Below are 25,399 nucleotides of genomic sequence, written 5' to 3'. Positions count from 1 at the left end.
AGTAACAAGTAATCTTCTCAGGGCTTGCAGCAGCACCATGTGTATTTGTCATTTGCCTCTTGGTGAATGCCATTCAGTGGAGGCACTGGGTATGCAGGACTGAGCGTTTGGCATAAGAAGTTCCAGCCAAGAGAGTGACCTGTAAAAGCTCAAAGGTCTGTCTTTCTCTAGCCTTTGCCATCTATGAAGCAAATTCCTAACTACCAGCAGTTAACTGCAGAGGAACTGAATCCCTGAGCAGAATTGTTCCCTATAGTCAGTAGTTACAGTAGATTGGAGCAAGAGGGGAATTCTCACCAACCCAAGCAAGGAGCAGGGGAGGTTGCTTCTATCCCAAGCCAGGGAGAGGAGGGGGAGTGTTCTGCCTCATTTTAATCCCTGGCTATAGTATTGTCTCAAGTTCTTCGTTCAGTCCACCAAAGCACTGGGGCTCTCACCGTGCCATTTGAGAGACTATTTCTAACTGGAGTTCACTGTTAAACTGTTTCACTGCAGCTTGCTTAAGTGGCAAAGACAGCAGCTGAAGGTGTTTGCTATAGAGGAGGTCACCATTGCAACAGGTGGTGAATTCTATTTTCTTAAATGTGGACCATCACAAGCACATTGCTGTGCTTCCAGGAACTAGTTCAAATGCATGTGGTTTTGCTCCAGAAAGGAACAGGATCAGGTTCTTTATTACACTCATTCCATCCTTTCTCCATGAGGAAATCCTCTTTCCCTTTCCTCTGATGCACAAGGTCTTGAGGAAGGTGAGACTTTAGGGCACTTGCACATTTCTGGTAGCCTCTGCTTGGGCACATCATGGGTTAGTTCTCAGGCCTTGACACTCTGGATGCTATTTGTTCCTCTAAGGTCAGGCCTTCTTTCTCAGGGAGAGAGAAGGGTTTTCCTTGAGAGCCCTGGCACTTGGTGGCTTTGCTGGTGAGAAGCACGATGTGAAGACTATCCTGCTTCTGTCCATACATGCTAACCATATCACTGCAGTATCTCGGAATCCTCCATGTCAGAAGACAAATGGAGGTCCTTTTCCATTTCAGTTGATCACAACGTGATTTAAAGTACCTGTTTGCCCCTTTGCTTGGATCATAGCTTAGTCTGGACTGCAGGTGGCTGCAGTTAAGGTTCATTTAGCTGATACTGCACCTTTCTAGGAGCGAACTGAGGGAAATTTTTTCTTTTCCTTGCCTACAGAGAAACTTTTCTCAAAGGGCTGTCTTCAGATACAGCCTCCTGCGAAATAGAATGTTCTCAAATAAGCTTGCAAGCCAATTGTGAGTGTTCACTGGGTTTTAGTTTCCTCAGGATTGGCCTTCTCACACCTCCTGATGGCTATCCTGTTGGTTAACCCTCCTTGATTGAATTGAAGGACCTCCGTCCTGATACCAAGCTATTACTGAAAGCCACTTGAGAATTCCATCTCATTATTCTCTTCTGTTCTCAGGTGCATATTCCAAAAGGGGAGACTTTCCTCCATATGGTGGATGTAAAGGAGGGCCCTTAATTTTTGTTTTGGTAGAACTAGGACCTTTTTTAAGCCTCCTTATTTCATTGAAAAGTTCCACATCCCATTACCAGCACTCCTGGAAACATGCAGCTTTCCTCTGCTCCCCTCTGTGTGATAACTACTTGTCAGTTTCCAAGAATGGGGATCTGTGAAGCCCCTGATGATGGATGAGAACAACCTGCTGAAGTTTTTTGGGTTTACATTCCCCCTCCAGGTGCACACTCATCTCTTCTCCCTGCCTACTGGCTTTTAGAGTTGTTGCTTCTGGGTTGGTAGTTACAAAGAAGGGAGACAGGCTGTCCTTGCACCCATGGTCTCAACTCCTCCATGCACATGCACTGAGACCCAAAACTTGGGTTAGGCTCCAACTATGTTATCAATCCCATGAATGGTGTACAACCCCATGGAGGACAATATTCTTATTGGTTGTCACCCACAGGTAAAGAACACTCTACCATTTCACTCTGGTTGCTCCTGAGTTATTATTTCTCAGACTTTTGGGGTGCTGCACTCCTATAGAAGTCTATGGGAACTGCAAGCCCTGAGCACCTCTGAAAATCAGCTCACACTGTATATATTGTCGCATTAGTGTTGCTCTTTGCTTTCCCAGTACTACATACCCTCTTCACTCACATGTCTATGGGGACTATCAAAACACACAGAAGGGCCAAAATGACCAAGGGACGTGATGGATTCTCCATCACTTGAAGTCTTTAAATCAAGATGGGAACTCTTGCTAAAATAAATGCTCTAGCTCAGTCACAAGATATGGGCTGGATGCAGGGATCACTGGGAAACATTCTCTAGCCTATGTTATGCAGGAGGTCAGACTAAATGATCAAAAGTGTCCCTTCTGGCCTTGAAATCTAAAAAAATTGGCACATGTGGGTGGCTCAACATTAGGCACCTCACTTCCTAGTTAGGTCAGGGGCCCAATTTTCAGAGGTGCTGAGCACCTGCAGCTCCTACTGACTTCAGTGTAAAACACCTCTAAAAATCAGTCCTCGCTCTTTCTTAGGTTCTCAGATATGGCTACAGCTGCCTAACTTGAGGCCATCAAGCTTGGCCTTGGTTTCTGAGAAAGCTGTTCGGTTCCCAAGGATCTGGGATTTGCCCCAAGTTTCATCTCCCGAGCACTCAGCTCGCTGGCATGAAGGAGCCTGCCCTATCCCCCTACGCATGCAGGAGATGAGCTGAAGGAAATGTGGCTGATAGCGGTTCTGAGGCCATCCTCTGGCACCTGGGGGACAGCAGCAGCACACTACACAACTGCACGGCATCAGCTTGGGAAGGAAACGGCCAGCCGATGTTCCAGAGGAAGCGTAAGGGTGGTCCGCCCACTCCACTGTGAACCAATGACATCAGGTGGTGTCTCTTCAGGAGGTGACGGGGCAAACAGATCATCAAAGGTGTTCCAGATTCACTGTTTGGAGGCTAGTCCTCAGTGTTGGCCGTGCTAAGCAAGGTTCTGCCTTTTGTAACTACACCACTGCAGCTGCTCTTGGAATATGCACTGTGATATGCTGCTAGTGCTCTTGGCAGATTCTTCCCTTCATGGTGGGGAGGTCCCTGTCTTCTTTGCTTCCAGTAACATCATGCAGTGCCGGTGACCAGTGGCCCTGACTTTCAGCACCACACACTTCCCTTTACTCTCAGTATTTCTCTAGAGCACTCTGTGGATCAAGGAGCCCACTGGTGAACCTGCCCTTGCATGGGACACCAGAGGAACACAAGCCATGCTCTGCAATCCCTCTGGGGTTACGGGCTGCAATATTTAATTTACACACCTCCCAATCCGATTTCACAGACAGAAAAGACACCATCAACCCCTGCCAAAGTAAAGCTACTCACCATATTACTCTTTCTGGAGACTTCAGAGAGAGCTGTTCCTTCTGGCCCGAGCTGGCCGGAGCCCCTGGAGAGCCTCTCCCCCCATCCAGCCCCCTCCTAAACTGGCCAGAGCTTGGACAACAGGCAGCACTCTACAGTCTCAGAGTGTAGCATGTCCAGTGTTCAGAGGCATCGCCCTTTCCACAAGCTGAGATGGCGCGCTCCTGGGAGTCACAGAGACCCCCAACAGTACAGAAGAAAAGGGTCCCTTAGGTATGGGTGACCTCAAAGCCTCTTTATCTCATCTCCCAGCCTTATAAAACTTGGCTGTCATCCTAGCGCTCAGTTGTGATGGTCATCCCCACGCAACACACTGGTAAACTGAGACACTGAAACGTCACATGACTTGCCCAATGTTACACACCAAGAATGAAATTCTGGCTCCACTGAAGTCAATGGCAAAATTGCAGCGGGGCCAGAATTTCAGTCCAAGTTAGAAACAGCCAGGAACAGAACCCAGTTTTCCTAAGTCCCAGTCCAGTGCTGCATCCACTATGCCACACTGCCTCCTCCAAGCACCCTGAGCAGCCAAAGCCCTGAACTCCAGGCAGGCACATCCAGTGTCCCTTTGCTGGAGGGGAACCTGCTTTGCCACAGAGTACCTCCTCATGGTCCTGCCCCCCCATAGCTCCTGGCCAGTGGATGATCAGGAAGTGATGCGCCGCTCCTCACCTTGACAGCCCCTCCAGAAAACTCTGCCTGTCCCCATAACAAACACATTGTGAACCATTCATCTTTAATGGCTTATGCAAATCAGGGGGGACATCAAATCAATGAAGATCAATAACTGCAGCCGTTTAATTGCCAGGAAAAACATTTTAAGAATGAGCATTATCTGCAGCCCTTTCCCGAGTAATGGCGCCATTAATCCAAACGTTGGATCCCGGCCTAAGTGCAGAGGAATAATCCTCCACCCCTTGTTCTCTGCCCCTCCCCGTGCCTCCTGGGTTGGGTTTTATCCTCTTTTCATTTCCAGTATCTGAGTTTCCCCGTCATTACCGCTGGCAAACAGCTCCCAACGTTAATGGTTCTGCTTTTGTTACTCTGTGCCTGATTGAAATGTCGCATACAGATTGAGATGTTAGTGCTAAGTTGCCACCTGGGAATGTCAAGCTGGGCCTGAAATGAACTTTTTCTCACTCTCAGATCCAGATGGATCAGGCGGGGATGTTCCCAAGCTGAGCTGGGAGTGTTCCACGGTGCAGGGTGGGTGGATGCCTGGGGGAGGCACTGAGCTCAGTTTCTGCAGCAGCTCAGGGCCTTTTTTACAGCCCCCTCTCCTCCAACCCATTCCTGAGGGTCAGATCCACGTGTGCAGAGTCTCAGGCCTACTGGGATTCTGCTCAAGTCCCACAATGGATGACTTTCTCTGGCCTGTGCTGTGCAGGAGGTCAGACTAGATCATCTGATGGTTCCTTCTGGTCTTAACAGCCATGAAGCTTTGTTCCCCTCCCTCATCACAGGCCAGTGGAAGGAAAAAGAGGGGATGTGCTGTGTCTGATCCTGCCCCCCGGGTCAGAGAGGTGCCTCTTGTGAGAGAGATAAGGGTGCCCTATTCCTCTGGCACTGCCCCATAGGTGAGCAAGGTCAGGTCCCCCAGATCCTGTGCTCTTTGTCAGGGAAGCACCCTCTGTTAGAGGTGTGTCCGGCCCCCTCAGCTGGTCTGTGCCCAGAGGTGCATCTCCAGCCATATATATCTGAGAAGGAAGGAGGAGAGGCACAGTTGTCCCACAAATTCCAGCTGTCTAAGTAGCTCTGTAGTGCTGGGCTGGGTCAGCCTCGTACATACCCCAGGTCAGGCTCTGATATCAGCCAAACCAAAACCTATTCCCCAGGAAGTCTCAGGACTCACATCGCTTGGCTCCCTCAAACCGAGACCCTGACCTTGCCCCAGTGCCCAGTAACCCTTTCCAGGCCTCTGGCCAAATAGCCCATGTATCTGTGGGTGACGCTCACTTACACTGCTGGATCCCACCCGGCGGTCAGAGGTCTCCAGATCCTAACATGGCATCCTGCAAAACCCCTGTGGTCAGTGACTACTCTGGGGGAAGCTGGGTGATGCTGGAGCCAGCCATGCTGGCTGCCTAGGAGCCGTACCCAATTCAGCCACCAGCCACACTGACCCTGTGGGCTACTAGGCAAGACTGCTGCAAGGAAATGTGGGAGTCTCCTACAAAGGATGAGTGAGGGCATATGGTCCCCCCGGAACTGTCCCCTGACTGGCCACAGAGCTTTTTCCATTTCAGGGGACTACTCCCCAAACAAATCACCTAGGCAAATGTAACCTTGGAGATTTGGGGTACTAGAGCCATCCACCCACTGGCTCAGCTGCCTCTGAAGGCTGGAGAGCAGTGCCCTGGCCCTTAAAGACAGGCTATGTCCCATGGCTCACTGGTGCATTTCCTCTGAAGGATCAGCAAGAGTGTCTGGGCGCAGCCTGAGATCCCAGCCAGCTGCTTCCCTAGTGAGGAAGGTGGCTCAGCTCCACCTTGCTTCCTTTGTCATTACCACCAGTCCTTAGTGTCATTGTGCTTGAGGTCATTGCATCTCCCTGTACTTCCCCTATTCCTCACTCAGTCATGAGATACCTCCGCATCTTCCGCCATTCTCAGTCTTCCTGTCTCCTGGGGAGCTGCCCCTTTCTCTTAGAGCCTCAAATGCTTCACCTACCAGAGTTTTCTCTAGCACATAGCCTTTCCCCCAGGGTAGGATTCCCCAGCTCTATCTGCAAGCAGCTGCACCAGGCTACAGGCCTCCAGGAGAAGTTGGGGCCAGCTCCCTTTCCTGTTGGATGATTTGAGGCCAGTTCTGTGGCCATGAGTCAGCTACTTCTCTTGCTGATAGGACCTGAGTCCCTGGCTTGTTCTACTCATAGATACCTGGGCCATTGGGAGCTCCTGTATAGCACAGGCCAGAGAACTGCCCCAAAAATAATACCTAGAGCAGATCTATTAGAAAAACATCCCATCGTGACTTAAAAATGGCTAGCGATGGGGAATCCAACATGCCCCTTGGTATATCGTTCCTATGATTAGTTACCCTCACTATCAAACATTTACGCCTTATTGCTAGCCTGAGTTTGTCTAGCTTCATCTTCCAGCCATTGGATGGTGTTAGATCTCTCTCTGTTAGACTGAGGAGCCCTTAATTGAGTACTTGTTTCCAATGTAGATACGTATAGACTAATCAAGCCATCCCTTAGCCATTCCTCATCTTACATTGCTATGGATCTAGACAGTCTAACTCCGGCACAAGGGTGCCACCCCCAGCACTAGCATCTTCTGAGCCATCCACGGCATGAGGATGCAACAATGAAAGAGCCTGCTGGCTCACAAATTGTCCGTTGCTCCTTTGTGCCCTGGTCCCCCAGCTGTCTCACATTTGGTTTCATTTCCTCCCTCTGGCTTCCCACTAACACCTGATTTTAATGTGCCTGCTATAAGGGAGAGGGGAAGCTGGGAGCTGAGCTATTTTGACAGATGCTGTAGGAGGCACATGTGCTGAGGGGTGGGGGAGCTTAGCCAGGATAGTTTAGCAGCCCTCGCTTGCAAAGGAGAGTCCTAGCTTGCAAGTATCCCTTCCAAATGTTAGGGCCAAATACAAACCTAAACAGCTAGTTCTCCCCGAGAAGTCCAGGTGTGAGCAATGAGTCTGTTGTTCCAAACATGAAGGAGAAATCTAGGACATAGCAACACAGGTTCTCTTCTCTGTCTGCCTGTCCTATCTCAATTCACAGCTGGCCAGACCTGTCCCTGAGACACACCTGGGCACACCTGTATGTATGGGGGGAGGGATAGCTCAGTGGTTTGAGCATTTGCCTGCTAAACCCAGGGTTGTGAGTTCAATCCTTGAGGGGGCCGTTTGGGATCAGGGCAAAAATTGGGGATTGGTCCTGATCTGAGCAGGGGGTTGGACTAGATGACCTCCTGAGGTCCCTTCCAACCCTGATATTCTATGATTCTATGATACCCCTGGCTGCCAGTGCTGTGAATTTTAACCTTGTCTTTACCTCTTATATTCCCCAGGCCCCCCTGCTCTCTCTGTCTATTCCGGTGTTAGCCACAGAGCTGCATCTTGCATCGGGAGAAAAAGCAGAAGCTAATGGTGATGACTTGGGAATAAACGAAAGTCTTAGGAGTGCCATTTGGGCAGGAAGCTTACCAGTCACCACGGGGTACGTCTGGGGTCCTGAGACGTTGGTCCCCAGGTCTGCGTTAGCAGAGGCAGATAGACTTGACTTGACTTCATCAAGACCAGGGGTCAGAGCTGGGAGGGAGTACTCATTACCCTGGGGAAGAGAGGAGAGAGACAGCTCACTACTGATGCACCGAGAGGAAGGGAACAGCATACAGATGGGGAGTGGAAGAGGAGCGACGCCAAATCCTGCACAGATGGGAAAGGAGGAGGAAACAGAGCAGATGAAGGAAAAAGGTGGCGGGGGGCAGGGAGCTGTGGACGAGACCCTCACTTCTGCTGTGAGCAGTGGCTCCTTCCCCATCTGGGTAGCAGTGATGGAGAGGGACCAACAATAGGAGTTATTCTGCTGTGGCCGAGCACAGAATGTGGCCCATTCTCTCTGGTGTGGCCAAGCTTTCAGGCCTGTGGGCGAGGGTGAAAGTTTGTGGGTAGAAGCTCAAGGGGAAGCAAGAAGGGATGTGGCAGCCTCTCTGGTGAAGGAGAGGTAGGGGCATGGCTAACACATACGTCCCCATGGTTGGGGCAGGATGTTAGAGTGAAATGACAGGGATGCCGGGGCACTTCTGCTATAAATAGGGCCTTGTAGGCCGGTGGCCATTGTATCTGAGCTCAGTTTGCTCGGAGATTCCCTCCACCTCTTTCCTGGCTCTTGAGAAACAAAGAAGCCTCATCCCCCACCTCTGTCACTTTGTGCATCGGGGTATGAAATTGGGGAGGGGGGAGAGCCACATGGCTAACAGAAGGGTAGGAGGGGGAGAGCCACTGAATCTGAAAGGGTGTCCTGTCCGAAAGGCTCTGGTAATTGCCTTTTTATTGTGGCAGCCTCCAGACCAGACGCGGAGCCAGAGAAACCAGAGGGACTACAAAAACACAAGAAAAGTTGCTCTGATTAATATTACGTTAAATTAAAACTGATTTTCTGCTCTTTCTGCTCTGTTTTTTTCCATCCGCTTCCCCAACCCACCTACCCGCTCATATGCTGCCTGCAAGTTGCCCCCTCTCTGCCCCCTCCTGTCCCCGTCCGGCCACGATTGCCTAGTCATTTCCAATTCCTTCTCGTATTGATCTTCCTGTAGAAATCAGTTTTGTAATTAGCTGCAAATTAGGCCTTCTACTGGGGGTGAGCCTGCCCCCTGATTTATCACCAGAGTAATTCACTGTGATCGGAGAGAAATTAAAATGAACTCAATTAGGCTTTGGATTTGCTTTATGGGCCCTGCTCAGAGTTTCAGGGGGAAAAATGACTGTGTCGGTGTTTAATAGTCTAATGAAAGTAAATAAAGGTTATTCATTGTAATAAAGCCAGGGACTCGGGGATGAAGGGAGTCTACAGCCAGCTTCTCCTTCCCTTCCTTTGTTGGTTTATGGCTTGGGGCGGTTTAAAAAGACTTTTGATTTTCATTTTATTAAGACAAACAGCTTTCAGGATAAAAGGCAGAGTGTGGGGCAGGCGCTGCTGAAGCACAGAGCAGAGCTGGGCCGTGAGAGAGAAGCCCATGGGTTTTGGAACAAGCTCGTAGCTCCCTGGTTACTGATACATTCTGAAGTTGCACGTTTCCATACAATGACGTGTGCATGTGGATATGCAGAGGGGTGCATGTACGTGTCCATGTGGAGAGAGCTGTACATCTGTGTCCATGCAGAGAGGGATGCATATGCATGCATTTGTCCATGAAGTGGTATGTGTACACATACATAAGTGCCAAGATAGGCATACATGCAGCTGGTGTGGGTGTCAATGGTGCATGGGTGAGTGAAGGAGCTCACTCCCTGCCATGTCCCCTATGTGCCTGATTAGAACCCATTTGCACCCATGTTGCCAGGCAAAGCCCCCACCTGCTCAGATTTGATGTGCTCCGATGTTTGAAAGACATCAGGGTAAGAAGGACGTTCAAAGACTCGATCTAAAGCTTCCAGCTGTTGCTGGGTGAAAGTGTCGGCACGAAGGTGCTTCCGCAAACTGTCCACGCTGCTCTGGGAGTCTCCATTGGGAACCGAGCCCTCAGACACATCTGTGGGACACAGACAGAGAGAACAGGGAGTTAGCTCCACCCAGTCCCTCAGGAGAGGTGTTTGTTGGCTCAGATCAGCACGTGATGCAGTGCAAGGCCCAAACGGGCTAGGAAAGAAGCACTCCCGCTGCCCCCCCCACTCCAAGGGAGCTGCACCTGTGGGAAGGGAAGGTCTGAGAGGCCTTGGGGGTGAGCTCCTGTGCCCTGCCCTCACCCCTGGCTTCCATGAGGAACATTACTGTGCTCCCACCCAGCACGCTTGGGGCCATGGAGAATGGCACTCAGCTCAGAGATGAGTTTCAGTTCCGCTGATTTGCAGTGTTAAAAATCGCCAAATCTCCATTGTGGAGCGTAAAATGGGAGCAAAGCGCAGAGATTAGCATTGCTAGGGACCACCAGAGATGCAACTCATGCCAAAATGATGGGCCTGAGGGTGGAGACATGTAGCCAAATCACAGCATGCCAAAAACATCTGGAATTTAGGGAGTGCTGTGGTGCGGCATCAAAAGATGTGGCAAGTTTGTCTGTATTATAACAGCCTGTTCCATCCAAAAAGAGTCCATCCGCGTTCTAACCCCCCTTCCCGCCAGAGGCGAGTCTGTCCGCGTTCTAATCCCTGTTCCCGCTAGAAGCGAGTCCGTCTGCGTTCTAACCCCCCTTCCCGCCAGAGGTGAGTTCGTCCACGTTCTAATCCCTGTTCCCGCTAGAACCGAGTCCGTCCACGTTCTAGCCCCCCTTTCCGCTTGAGGCGAGTCCGTCCGCGTTCTAATCCCTGTTCCTGCTAGAAGCGAGTCCGTCTGCGTTCTAACCCCCCTTCCCGCCTGAGGCGAGTCCGTCCGCATTCTAACCCCCCTTCCCGCCAGAGGCGAGTCCGTCCACGTTCTAATCCCTGTTCCCGCTAGAAGCGAGTCCGTCTGCATTCTAACCCCACTTCCCGCCTGAGGCGAGTCCATCCGCGTTCTAATCCCTGTTCCCGCTAGAAGCGAGTCCGTCTGCATTCTAACCCCACTTCCCGCCTGAGGCGAGTCCATCCGCGTTCTAATCCCTGTTCCCGCTAGAAGCGAGTCCGTCTGCGTTCTAACCCGCCTTCCCGCCTGAGGTGAGTCCATCCGCGTTCTAATCCCCCTTCCCGCCTGAGGCGAGTCCATCCGCGTTCTAATCCCCCTTCCCGCCTGAGGCGAGTCCATCCGCGTTCTAATCCCTGTTCCCGCTAGAAGCGAGTCCGTCTGCATTCTAACCCCACTTCCCGCCTGAGGCGAGTCCATCTGCGTTCTTAGCCCACATCGTGCCCGAAGGGAGGCGAGTCTGTTGGCGTTCTAACCCCCCTTCCCGCCAGAGGCGAGTCCGTCCGCGTTTTAAGCCCACATCCCGCCCGAAGGGAGGTGAGTCAGTCCGTGTACTAACTCCACATCCCGCTAGAGGCGAGTCCATCCACGTTCTAACCCCTCTTCCCGCCAGAGGCGAGTCCGTCTGCGTTCTAACCCCCCTTCCCGCCAGAGGCGAGACCGTCCGCGTTCTAACCCCACATCCCGCTAGAGGCGAGACCGTCCGCATTCTAACCCCCCTTCCCGCCTGAGGCGAGTCCGTCCGCGTTCTAACCCCCCTTCCTGCCTGAGGCGAGTCCGTCCGCGTTCTAACCCCCCTTCCTGCCTGAGGCGAGTCCATCCGCATTCTAATCCCTGTTCCCGCTAGAAGCAACTCTGTCCGTGTTCTAACCCCACTTCCCGCCTGAGGCGAGTCCATCTGCGTTCTTAGCCCACATCGCGCCCGAAGGGAGGCGAGTCCATCGGCGTTCTAACCCCCCTTCCCGCCAGAGGCGAGTCCGTCCGCGTTCTAAGCCCACATCCCGCTAGAGGCGAGTCCGTCCACTTTCTAAGCCCACATCCCGCCCGAAGGGAAGTGAGTCCGTCCGCGTACTAACCCCACATCCCGCTAGAGGCGAGTCCACATGCGTTCTAACCCCCCTTCCCGCCAGAGGCGAGACTGTCCGTGTTCTAACCCCACTTCCCGCCAGAGGCGAGTCCGTCTGCGTTCTAAGCCCACATCCTGCCCGAAGGGAGGCGAGTCTGTTCGTGTTCTAACCCCACATCCCGCCTGAGGCGAGTCCGTCCGCGTTCTAAGCCCCTTACCGCTTGAGGTCAGTCTGTCTATGTTCTAACCCCCGTCCGGCCCGAGGTCAGGATCTCCCTCTTTCACTTCCCCTTCCTCCCCTCTGTTTGCGTTCAGCTCTGTTTGTTAACCCCTCTCTGGCAGGCCTCTCTATTACACCCCCATTCCAGGGATTGTGCCATCTCCCCAGATGCCAGGCTCTCTCTGAGTCGCCCAATCTGTGAGGCTCCCAAATGAAACCCATCCCTCAGGACATGGTGCAGGGTGCAAGCACCCACTTTGGCCTCCCCCTGCTGCATGTCATGGTGGCCTGCTTGTGGCAGGGACAGTGTCCCAATGGGCACCTTGCCCCCTAGAGCCCTGCTGTCTCTTGTATGACCCTCCTGCCCTGGAGCGATTGCCTCCCCGGCATAGTTCCTACCCCAACCTGAGACCAGACTGCAGTGGCCCAGAGGAATAGCCCAGCCTGTTCCCTCCTGGCTGTAAGATATATCCCTTTATAGGTGATTATACGATATGATATAATCAATAGTACATTATATACAGTAACCTAGTACAGTGCCACTTGCACGACCATAGAAAATATTACATATTGATTTGTCCCAGCTGGCAGCCTTCCCCTGCAACAGCCCCTTCTTTCTCTCCCTCCTCGGCCTGGGAGGGGGGCAGCATTTCCTGGCACTAAGCCCTTTTCCCCTCTCTCTGATCTTATTCCATGGGGCCATGTCCTGAAGTCTTTATTCAGGCAAAGCAAGGATTTCAGTGTGCAGGGCTTGACTGTTGAAGAGCTAGGCGTGCTGGGTGCGGTGAGCTTTGGGTGAACTGGCTGTTATGTCAGGGGGCGATGTTCAAAAGTACCTCAGGCATTAAGGAGCACAAGTCTCAGTGGCTTTCAATGGGCTTGAAAATCATCTCTCCAGTTGCCGAAGCAGCGGTTAGGCTCTTTTGAAAATGCAGGCTGCCAGTTCAGATCCCAAGGAAAGCCAGTGCGGAGCTCTTTGGAAAATCTGGATCCACACTGAGAAAGAGGAGCATGTGTGTGTTGATGTATGTGTGTGCCTCAACCTGTCTGCATCTCTAGAGACCCCCATCTCTCTGGAGAGAAGGATGTGTATCTCTTTGGGTGTGTCTGAGTCAGTGGGCATGTCTGCACAAGTGTGGTACCTCGTATGTCACTGTGTGTGTCTCTCCACCTGGGTGCTGTGTGTACTCGTACAAATGTGTGATTCTAGGCCTATGAGGGCTTGCATCAATATGTGTACCTGTTATTTCAGTTATTTGTGTGTTTGCATGCCAGTGTGTCTGCATATCCATGGCATATCTAGGTGGCAAAGCTCCCACTGACTTCTGTGGGGCCAGATTTCACCCTCTCTGTTTCTCTGCTTGGCAGTTTACATGCTTTTGTGTGCATGTGCTTTTTGCAATTTATGCGTGTACATCTGTGTATCTGCTATGATTCTGCGCTTGTGTATCTCCAACGTCTCTGTGTGTATGTGCACGGGCACTGGCCAGGCTTGTGTGTGTAGGAGCTTTCTTAAGTTGCTGCAGGAGTCTCTTTTCCTTCATTTATTCAGGGGCCCTTCAGATCTTGACAAATCTGTCACTCTAAATTTGCGAGAGATTATGGTGCTCTCTCCCCAGCACGGAGAGAGGTGATATATGATATCTGCTGCCTCTATTGATTGCCTGATCTGGTGGCAGAGGGCTGGCGAAATGAACTTGAAATGAACATCATGCCTCAACTCATTGTGCGTATAATACACTACTTAATCCCACATTTTTCAGCCGCTATGGAATTCAATTGATCAATCATGTCCCACTGATAGTACTGTTTTTAGGGGTTATTGCTGCTCTGCTCACTGACCTTTTTATTTATTTAATTTATTTATTTATTATTTTTGTTGGTAAACTCAAGACCTGGTGATAAGACAGGGCCTGCACAGTCCCTGAGAGACGGGGCAAAGGACGAGAATGGGGGGAGGGAGGAAGGGAGGGAAGGGCCAAAGCAAGAGAGAGGAGGAGGGACTAGATGGGAAATGGATTTGTGCCAGGGACATAAGGAAAGTTATAAAGAGAAAGAGACACAGGGAATGCTCTAGCTCAAAGAGGAGTTATGGGCTTGGTGCAACAATCGCTGGGTGAGGATCTCTGACCTGGGCTAAACCGGAGGTCAGAGTAGGCAATCAGAATGGCCCATGCTAACCTTAAAATGTACGAGAGATGAGGAATACAGCGCAGAAAGGAGGAGCGAAGGCTGGTCTGGCCTAGGGTCACCTCCTAAACTCTCCCTCAGGGTAAGAAGGATGGTTCTGTAGCCTAGGGCTTGGGAGAACCAGGTTTAATTCCCTGCTCTGTATGACCTGGGGTAAGTTATCAAGCCTTGCTTTGTCTCAGTTTCCATCTGTAAAATGGAGATCATACCACCTCCCTGCTTCACAGGACAAATACATTCAAAAACTTGCCACATGCTTTGAGATCTACCACTGCCAGGAGGTAGGTGTTTTTATTATACACACAAGGAAGCAGGGCTACAGTGCAGTGCTTTGAGCTCCCTACACTGCCCCTGAGAGGTGGCTTATGAGCAGGGAAGGTCAAAGGTTTGGGGGTTTCCAGGTGGAGTGTCGCCAGCTCACAGAGTTCCACCATTATGAGTTTGGCCTTCAAAAATAAAGTGAACGTAAAGGAGGTTCTATAATTATTTGTGTTTGCCTGCTGCCATCAGACCCTGTCAGGTTTTCTTTTCAACTGCAACCACAAGGGCTAGAAACTTACTTCTGTTTTTTAAAAAAGGGAGCTGAGATTCTCACCTAATCACATGACTCCAGGAGCTGGGGCCATAGGGAAAACACCAAATGTCATGAGAATTGTTATAAAATCCCCAGGGTTAACAGCACCATGGGTGGGAGAGAAACAGAGGAGAGAGACACTATGAAGAAGGGATGGACGATGACAGAGGACCCTGGGTCAGAGTGAAGGGAGGATTTGGGGGAAAGAGTACGGGGTGGGAAAGGGGAGGAGATACTGTGGAGAATGGGCATCGTGATGGGCCAGGGGAGACTGTAGAGAGTGAGACGTAAGAGGGAGGTCCGAGGGATGGCTCAGGAGTAGAGGATGCTGGAGAAAGAGCCTGGGGCTGTTCAGAATGAGGAAGGGCAAAGAGAAGAGCTCACGGGGTGAGAGAGCTTCTGTGGGTGGGAGGGCTCCTGGAGGAGGGCGAGGGTCATGGGGAAGGCTCACGGGAAGCCGGGAGATTCTGAGAGGAGACAGGGTTCAGCTAGGGAGGGACCACTGTTAGGTTTGGTAGAAAGGAAGGAATGACAGAGCAGGTCGTTATTATGGTGAAGTGAAGCTGCAGGCAGGCTTATTGGACAGGTGACAGGCAAGAAAGTGCCCAGGCAGGTAACTTGGCAACACTTTTGGGATTGGCAAGAGAACCCCCCATTCGTGCCTGGCCCAGGGACCCCACCAGCCCTGTAACACAGGGCCCCCATGTTGGATTAGGAAGGCCTGCACGAACAGCTTGAGAGCTGGACCACAGACCACAGTCACAATCTTTCTTACAACAGTGTGTGAATGGTGTAAGTACAATCAGAACCAATCCTACACACATAATGGGAACCACATCTGCTCCCAACGGGCTGCCAGGAGAACCCGAAAACAATTGCACAACTGGCATAACCGCCTGACAAGAGACACATCAACACCCCTGTGTGTGTGACAGAAACACCCCAACTGGTAACACGGAAACACACTGCCAAGTGACACAGAAGCACATCCATGGGTATCGCAGAAACAGCCCTACACGAAACATGGAAACACGCTGCCAGGCGACACAGAAACACCCCCATGGGTGTCACAGAAACAGCCATACAGGTAACATGGAAACGTGTTGACAGGTGACACAGGGACATCCCCAGCATGTCACAGAAACAGCCCTACAGTTCAATGGTTTCCATGTTACAGGTGACACAGGGACACCCCTGTATCATAGAAACAGACCTGCAGGTGACACAGAAACACTTACGCCTCTCATGAGAACATCCATACAAATGACATAACACTCACACTGTGCTCTCTTTGGAGCAGGGACTCTCTCACTGTGTGTTTGTGTAGCGCCTAGCACGGTGGCATTACCAATAATATTCACACTCATAACAAAAATGGATGTATCTGACCTGCGGACACCTGCCTGGTGACACAGCAACACTCATCAGAAGTGCAGGGGGAATGCATCTGGGTAAGCGAAGCTGCGACAGAAACGCTGTCCCTCTTCCCCAGCTTTGTCAGCCTGGGGGTGGTCCCCTCCCATCTGTCTGTCCCAGTGCTACCCTGGCCTAGGGTGACCAGATGTCCTGATTTTATAGGGACAGTCCCAATATTTGGGACTTTGTCTTATCCAGGCACCTATTACCCTCCACCCTGTCCCAATTTTTCACACTTGCTGTCTGGTCTCCCTGTCCTGGCCCTCTGTCTGACAGCTGCCTCAGCTCTGTTCTAACCACACACACACACACACACACACCTCTCCCCTTACAGCAACACTGCTCTTTCCCTTCCTCCTTTTCCCCTTCTCTTTTCTCCCCTCTGATGTCTTGCCAGGTCCCAGTGCAGCCAGGGCCTGTCAGGTATCTTTCCTGGACATCCCCTGAGGGGGCTTTCACAGCAGTGCCAGTTGTTGCAGTTTCAAACTCAATTGTTCTCCTCGGTACTGAGGCAAATGGAGTCATTAATTACCTTCCATCGGCTGGGCCGAGTTCAGAACGCGATCAATACGCAACGCTTGTCATTCACGGCAGCCAGCCCTGCACACCCCCTTGCTCTCACTGCATTCAGCACAGGCCCACGGAGCTTTGCTCCAAAGCCCTAGGGCAGCTCTCCTGGAGAGGAACCAAAGCCCCAGCTCTGGAAGGGAGATTAAACCTCCTGCTCAGGGTTCAAGCTAGTCTTTGATATGGGACGCCAGGAAGAAACACAGCAGGGCATATAACTCCACCTCTGCTCACTGCAGGGTTCTTCCACTTCCCTCTGATGCATCTGGTGCTGGCCACTGACAGGATATTGGATGAGGTGGGCCTGGAGCCTGATCCAGTCTGACAGCTCCTGCATTTCCAGACACCTCAGTTTGGCCCCTCTATGCTTATATCAATACTAAGCTTTTGTGACACCGAGGAGGCCTTTACCCGTGGCAGGGGGCAGAAAGCATCTTATCTGTGCCGTTCTCTGGGCCCATCCAGCAGGGGAGGCTGAAATATGGGGGTCATAGCTCCCCCCAGAGGGCTCTGCCCTACATTTAGGGTATCATCGTCTCTGGGTGAGTCAATTCCACGTCGAGCAGGGCTGCCAGAACACATAGGGCTTTGACTGAGGATATTGGTACAGACGGGGTGGAAGGGAAGGGCAGGGATTCAGGTATGCTGACAATTCAGCTGGGAAGGAGCTCACGGGGATGGGAGCAATGTTTGAAGGGTGCCAGGAAGGTGGGGAGGGTAACGAGGTGGAGAAGGGGTGTGTTAAGAATATTGCAGTAGTGGGAGGTTTCGCAGGGAAGCAGGGATAGTAGGTGGGGGGGATTGGTATCCTTTTACCTATCCTTGGTAAAAGGATATTAGCCTTCAAAAGAACCAAATATGTGTTCAACCCCCATGTCCATATGCATCGGGTAAACCTATGTGTCTGAACCTCTTTATGCAAACCCCAGGTCAACAAACCTATGTCAGTTTGTAACCAGGGATATCTGTCACCAATCAGCATACAAATTAAGCACATTTGCTGTGTATCTGGACAGGTGGAGGGACGAAGGGCAGCAAGGTTGTGTGTTCTGGCATCAATATACAGCTAGGATTATGAATCTATGAGTGAGGAAGACTGCATATACACAAATGTGCATGGGTACAGAATGGATAATGTGGTATGTGCATTGGGCATTTAATACAGGAGGTGCAAAAATACTCTTAATTGTGGGGGCTAAGGTGCATTTAATATTGTGTGAGTGTGCAAATGTGCATTGGATGAAGTCTGTGCATGCAAAGAGCATGCAGTTAATGCTGTGTTTACGTGTGCAAATTCATATGCATTAAGGTATGTGTGCAAAGGTGCATTGGATTACTGTGGAGCATGCAAATGTGCATTTAATGAAGTGGGTGTGTGCATACACAAATAAAATGCATTCAATACAGTTTGCAAATGTACAAATTCAAATTCAGCACAGGGTTTGCGGGATACCACAGGTACTGAGCACGGTCTCTGTGTCTGGTTGTACACCTCAGGCTGTGAGAGAGCATGCTCATCTTACTGAATACAGCTGTAGTGTGCATGAGTAAAGGCACTTTTGTGTCAGCATGCACACAACTGCCGTATGCACATGTGCAACATGTAGAACCATGCTACATGGCTGTGTTTGAATGAGCATGCACATGCTGGTGTGTAGTGTTGGTGGTTGTGGCTGTGCTATTTCAGTGTAGGGTGTACTGGTGGCTCACTTATGTGTATCCAGTGCAGCTTGATGGCTCTCTGTGCTGTATTGGAGCCGACGGGGCAAATTCTGCTCTCAATTCTGCTGTAGTAAACCTGCAATGACTCCAGTTACCTCAGTGGAGTCACTCTGGGTTTATACCAGTGTAACGGAAAACAGAATGAGGGTCCAGTAACTCCTGCTAACTGTGTTAGTTTTGACCTTTAGAAGATAGAAATGCGGCTGTCCTCGGTGTGCGCACTTCCCTTGTTTATATCAATGGAGCAGTAGCAATGGTACTACACAATGGGCCAGACCGCTGACTGGTATAAGTCAGTGTAGCTCCATTCATTTCAATGGAGCGATGCTGATTTATGCCAGCTGAGTATCTGGCCCTCCAGTCCTCTCCCCAGGTGGTGCATACATTTCCTCTAGCATGGAGCCGGCAGGGAGAATGCTGCTGCCTAGCTAATGCAGAGAAAACAGGGCTACTGCAGCTCTGTCTCCCAGGACAGAAGACCTACTTGGCTTTGTCATGGGGTACAGCTCTTTCCCTTCAGATCTTGAGCCTGTGTGTCGTGGTGCTGGACCTGCTGAGGATCCCTTGGTGAGTTTATTAAAAATGGTGGCTTTTGTTAGCTCAAAAGGACACAAGCAAGGCAAAAAATTACACTGCATGCAGCCCTAACTATGCTTGTTTAGAGAAACTGCTTGCATTTATGAAGCCTTTGGTGCGGAAAGCAGGGTTGCAAATGACTGCATCAGATCGACAGTAAAGGCCATTAATTTCCTGTTATGTTTTCCTGTGTTGGGGGCTTTATTAATTTAATTTTACACTGTCGAACAACAGCGAGCGCTGACACCGCCACGCTCAGAGGGGATTTTTTTTCCCCAAGCAGCGCTTTGCCTGACATGCAAATCAACACCATTACGGGAACCAATAAAGATGAGGAGGGGACGGTGGTACCCTTGCAACCCCATCTCCCTGCTTCTTGAGCGGCTCGGGTTCCCAGTCAGGGCGCTGGTGCCTGATTTAGCTATTGGCTGCCTGAGCTCAATTGACCTGACTCAAGCCCCAGGCAGCTCTATGCACTCCCCAGATTTTATTGGTCTCACCCATCCTCTCCTCCCAATAAAATACTCCTTACTTCGTCTCCCCTTTCTGTTCCGTTCTGTTCTCTCTCAATCCCAGACCCCATTCCCCCTACATCATCCTACCCTGGGTCACCTCAGAACCTACACATCCCCGTCCTTTTGCCCCATTCCCATCATTCTCCCCTTCCCTCACGTACACACCAGCAGGGGCAAACGCACACTCCAGTCCTGAGCCAGGTGCCAGTGAATCATTTTATTGGACACTCTGCTGAGTCAGCAGTGAACCAGTGCCCCAGAGGGGGTGTTGTTAGAGGCTGCCATCTTTTTGATGTGCCATAAAACAAAGGCTCTGATCACTCTGAGTTGTTAAAATTCCCATGGCACTTTTTGCAAGAGTGCAGACATTAACCCGGCTGGCCTGACAAATTCCAACCTGAGTGATTACACACTGCCTAGCTAAATCCCCTGTGCAGTTTCAATTGGACACAGCAGTCTCCTTCCTAAACTGCTGTGTCATTGCTCTGCACTGTTCAGTAACATCTGTGCTCCACCCCAGACTTAGCTGCATTTCAGCGAGGACTAAAGTGGTTCCTATACAGTGAAACTTTCCAAAACAGCCTGTTTTTTTCTCTCACTAAGCAACTGAACTGTGACAGAAAGGTCACTGAAAAGTGCAACACAGTGAAATACTGCATGCATGCAATGTTATAAAACACTGCAACTATCTGGGATGTGCACTCTACTTCAGTACCATATAAACAGAGTGTCACTGTACCCTAGTTCCCTATAACTCCTGTAACTAGCTGGGAAAGTGCTTTGGGATCCTCCTAAATGAAAGGTGCCATATCAATGTAAAATGAAAGTGATGAAAAACAGTCCCTTAAAGCAATATGAGGCCTGCTCATCATTAGCAAAACAATTCCAGATACACAAAAGGGAGCAGGGCAGAAAAGAACCTGAAAGACCTTTAAGGCCCTACAGGATATTTATTTCTCCCACTGGGAGGCTGAGATGCACCCAGTGTCATAGAGGTGAAAGCAGATGGGACTCAACCAAATCCTTCCAAAATATGGGAAAGTTCAGATCTGAATGCAGGGTCAAACTCTGTGCTTGGGGCCCATCTCTCTAGAACTTCCTGCCTTCTCCCCCCAGCCCAGTGTTCCCCCCAGCCACAAAAGCCTTCACCCCCTGGGAGCCCGGTTATGGAAATGTTGCACCACCTCCTGCAACGGCATTGATTGTGGAGAAGCGTCTCCAGGAGGGTTAGCAGGTCCTCCAGAGCCTGGTGCTTGTTTCATGTGCAATTGGTGTCACGTTAAAGTTTAATTAAGTGCCTAGTGAAGGCACTTCATTAGGAGCCTGTCCCAGGGAGACATGCAGACCCCCTTGCTCAGCCCACCAGCTGCGCCCATGGAAATTCTCTGCCTCAGCAGCTGTATGACACCTGTGAGCTGCTGACAAACACAGCACGAGGGGGAGAAGGGAAGCTCCTCAGCCCGGCCTGGCTGCCTCCCTGAACCAAACAACACCCTCCGCACTCTCAGCCCCCGCAGGCTCTTTCCTTCCCGCCCGGCTTGGGGGAAGGGGAAGAACCAACCCCTACAGCCCATGGAGCTGGCCACTCGACGCATCTCGGCAGAGAGCTACATGGAGGGAGAGTGAGAGAGATAAGTAGGAAGGTGGACAGAGGCAATTGCTGAGGCCTTTATTCTCCTTGACACTAAGGCCCCTCGCTTTACACCACTATGGCAGCCTTAAAGTGGGCACAAATTACATTGGGACCCACTTGAAGCTGCCAGAGCAGTGCCAAGGGGCTTTCCTAGAGATGAGAATGAGGTTCAAAGAATTATAGGCAGATTAGACAGGCAGGTAATTCATCCCCAGGGTCCTACAACTACTGGAGACGTCCTCGATGCACAGGATCATAACCTCGCCCCAGCCTCGGCAGGCTGACCCAGCCAGCGGGCGCGTCTGTTCTAGGAGCCATTTGGCAGCAATGCCGGCGTTTGGAGGGGATCCAATGTTCCCTGAGAGGTGAATTAAAACTTCATAAACTGTGTTTTCTTGAACGCAAGTTCCTGTGGCACAATTCAGCCAGAGCGCCTTCTCTCTCTCCCCATCTCCAATCACCTTCCCCCCTCTGCTTCACTCATAGAGGACTAATCGCTAGGTGAGATCTCCCCACCTTCCCCTGGGATCAAGTGGAAATGCAGCTGGAGGATCTGATGCCGTCCCCAGACAAGCAAAGAGCTCCTGCTCTTCTTTCAAATAAGGACAACCTTTCTAAAATCCCCAACTTCGGGGGATTTCCCCTGGCTCAGACCAAGAACAAGGTGCTCAGTGTGTTCCCTTAGCAGACGAAGACTTGCCTCTGGAGGGGTGGTTTCCATCTGCGGGCAACAAACAACGCTTAATGTTACGTCATCTCCACTGTTGGCTTGGGAGCACAGAGACGGCCAAATTAGGAGCGAATCGGCACACAGGGGATTGACTGTCAGGCCCCAGAGCCGCTTGGATGTGGTCGAGGAGAGAGAACACGAGCCATCCTCCACCGACGCCTCCATAAAGGTTGGGATTTCTGAGGCCGCCGTTGTCTACTGCTGTCAAGGTCAGCAGGTTCGGGTTCACTGAACGGTCAGGACGGTTTGAATTACCGGCGCTGCCTGCCGATTCCCTCGCTGATTGCGATCCGTCTTCCAGCGCCTGGCCGTGGGATGCCGTTCCCCGCCTATGTGCCATGCACAGTGAGGGGGGGAACGGGGGACGCGCAGGGACGTGGGAGAGGCAGGAGCTCTCCAGAAAGGAGATGAGTTTTCAGCCACATTTCAAGAGCGAAGTCAAAGAGAGTGCGGGACCCGCAGCACACTCTCCGCACACAGGGAGAAGGCGGAGAGAGATGCATATCCCATGACTCTGAGGACACCCCAGCTGGAGATTATGCTTTCAATATTCACCTCCCTCTGGGGACTGAACGTCCCTGGTCCCCTTTCCCCTGAGATCTCTGAACTCCCCCCACCCCCCATCTCCACCCTCTACAGAAATGATGGGAACGAAAATTTACCAAGCCCTACGAGGGTGCAGAGGGGGACTGTTGGCCATGAGCTCCATCCAGTTCTGTGTACATGACTTTAGAGGTCGGAGAGCATGGAAAGATATGCAGGCCTCTACAGAAACCATATTGCAGGGCGGTCCTCTGCCCCAAACACAGCTATATGTGTGAACAGGAGAATAAAGGGCTGAGCTAACTCAGTGTGCTCCTAGATTCATCGCCCCCAAGGGGACATGACTGCTGGGCTAGGGTGCAAAGTTTCTGTAGGGAGGAGTGACATGACTTGAAAATGTAACGGTCACCCCAGCATTTGTGCGAGAGAAGCAGCATGGGTGCCAGCGTGAGGGGGCGCATGTGTGTGTGCATTGCATGCAAAACAGGTGTGAAAGTATGCGGGCAAGGGTGACAATGTGCACACGAATGAGTGTGACCTGCAGGGACGACAGAGTGATAGTGGACTCACGTAAATAGGCTTTGCCATTGTATGTTACATATAGGCTTGGAAGGGCTCCATTTTCACTGGTGAAGGTCTATGGACATTGACGTCACTGTACACGCGCAAACTGATGAAACATTATTTCCACTGATAACTGAAATTTACAGCTAGGCAAAGTAAGCAAAATGCTGCTTGCGAACTTCTTAGAGGTCAAGGCTATTTCCTTTGTATACTTTGACGTGATGTTGATGGTCATTAAATAATTATTATCTGCCCCTCTCCCCGATTTTCTGCAACTGTGGAAATTTAAATCGATCAAAATTGAAAAAAATGCTTAAAAAGAAACATTGATGTTATCCGTTGAAATTATAAAAAAAATAAAAGTTGACTTCTGCCAAGCCCAGTTACCTACATGTTTCTATGGGCCAAATTCACCCTGGGCATCATTCCACTGATGTCAGTGGGCTTGCGACAGAGATTAACGTGACCCAGTACATTCATATGTTTATAGTCACACCACATGCCTATTTGTGTATAAGCCCCTGCATGTACAGCTATACATGTGTGTATCTCTGTCTGGCTACCCCGTGTATGTGCATCAACAAAGGCCTGCGCATACCTGTGCATCTACCTATATATGTACACCTCGGGGTGTATGTGTGGTGGGACCGTCCAAGTCAGAGACTGAGGCTGTGATAGGCTGACCATAGCTGTTCACATACACTCCCAAGACTCAGCCTTCTCCAGGCCGGCAAAGTCAGAGGCCCAGACCCTGCCCGCTGCCAGATACATCCTACCTGCTCCTCACTCCCCATCCTACCCCCTCCAGCTGCAAAGAATGAAGGGGGCAGTACCCACTGTCTTGCTGGTTTACATTAATGAGATACACAGAGTGTAATCCGGCAAAGGATTCAGCTCTACAAAGGGAAGTAATAGCAGGCTGCCATGCACAGAGCAGCTCAGGTAATTGGTTTATCTGTCTAGAAGCAGTGGTAGCAATCTCTGCACAGACAGACTAGCAGTAAAGTCTCTTCCTTAAGGCTATTTCCTTTGTCTTTTCAATTGCTTGCACATCCATGTGAGATAGAGAGAGGGGGGGAGAGAGAGAGCTAGAGAGAGAGGGAGAAATGTTAATTTGTGAATTAATGGCTTTTCTCAGCAGAATTGTAAATTCAAATGTCACCTCGCCCGGTGACACTGCGGCTGGGCTGCTGAAGAAGCAGCGATCACATACCACCACCCCCCAACACACACACACTGCCGTGCACCTCCCCTCCCCAAAAGATAGCTGCAGAGTGGAACATGGTACTTTTAATTCGCAATCTCACCACAACAAAGGTGTGCCACCAGGCTTGCGCGCTCCAACCATCCTGGCCACAACCCGGACAGTTTGCCCGCTGCACCTCACGCCCCATTTCAAACATGTACAGCTCTAGTCCAAGACAACACATTATCTCACCCCACCCCCGACTAATCAAAGGATGATTGTTTTTAAGGGAGGGCTTTAGAACGGATGCTGCTGCAGCCCTCTCTTCTCCTGCAATAATCAGGTGAATTAATGACCCTGAAGTTAAAGTGAGCGCGGGTACTTGGGCGCTGCATGGCGTAGGGGAGAAAGCCTTCATTGTTTTCGAGCAGGAGGCGGGCAGCAGTGAGGGAGATTCATGGATGGAGATTGAATATGCAATTTTCTTTCACCTTGCCAAGAGCTGCCCCTGGGCTGTGCCTGGCCTAAATTTTTTTTTTCCCTTTTGCCATCTCTGCCTTATCCGGCCCTCCCACCTCCCTTCCATTCTTTCCAGAAAATTACCTTCAAAATTGATTTCCACTTTTACAAACAAATATAATGGGAACATGAAAAAAAAAACAAAAACTTGGGCTGTGATGAATTGGCGCTGTCAGGTGCTTCCAAGTTGCCTTTGTTTTTGTTTTATTGCCCGGTAGGTTGTTTGTTTTGCCAGCAGCTGGTACTAGTGCCCCTACCTGCCCCATCATCAAGGTACACGACCTCCATCATGGTGATACCCCTGGTGTTATCACGGTGTTAACCCCATTACTCCTGATTCCCCACCTCGCCCAAAGTATTGCTGCTCCCCATCACTGAGAGGCTACCAGTCCCCATTACAATGCTACCCCAATGCTACCGCGATGATACAACTGAGCCCCCATCACTGTGATACAGCCAATCCGAGTCACTCGGCTACCCCGATTCTCTAACACCACCAATCCGAGTCACTCGGCTACCCCGATTCTCTAACACAGAATCTCACCCCGGCCCCTCCCCCGCTGTCCCCCCACCCCGCAGCCTCACCTCACTGCGCCGCCAGCGCTCTGGCCTGCCGCTCCTGCCGGGCAGCGTGGCAACATGGCTGGCTCCGTGCTGCCGCTCTGAGCAGCATGGTAAAGGGGCGGGGAGCGGGCGGGGGGGGGGGTTGGATAAGGGGCAGGGGGTTCCAGGGGGGCAGTCAGGGGACAGGGAGCAGGGGGGGTTGGATGGGGCGGAGGTTCTGGGGGGGGCAGTCAGGGTACGGGGAACAGGGAGGGTTGGATAGGGGATGGGATCCCGGTGTGGATAGGGGTCAGGGGACAGGAGACGGGGGGGTTAGATAGATGTGGGAGTCCCAGGGGGCCTGTCAGAGGGCGGGGATGTGGATAG

General features: G+C 51.2%; 1 protein-coding gene across 3 annotated transcripts in view; it reads right to left on the bottom strand.

Moving 5' to 3' along the window:
- Positions 1-25,399, bottom strand: part of PAX2 (paired box 2) — a 103,947-nt gene that overhangs the window by 22,567 nt on the left and 55,981 nt on the right. For all 3 annotated transcript variants that reach the window (XM_037905329.2, XM_043551629.1, XM_043551628.1), the window contains exons 6-7: positions 9,428-9,603; positions 7,556-7,682 (exon numbers count right to left, since the gene is read on the bottom strand). In XM_037905329.2, the coding sequence (XP_037761257.1) occupies positions 7,556-7,682; positions 9,428-9,603 (303 nt within the window). The remainder of the gene's footprint in view (positions 1-7,555; positions 7,683-9,427; positions 9,604-25,399) is intronic.

The sequence above is a fragment of the Chelonia mydas genome, chromosome 7, assembly GCF_015237465.2.
Source record: "Chelonia mydas isolate rCheMyd1 chromosome 7, rCheMyd1.pri.v2, whole genome shotgun sequence".
In the NCBI taxonomy this organism is placed as follows: Eukaryota; Metazoa; Chordata; order Testudines; family Cheloniidae; genus Chelonia; species Chelonia mydas.
The sequence above is the reverse complement of the archived record's forward strand: the minus strand, read 5'-3'. Positions and strand labels throughout refer to the sequence as shown.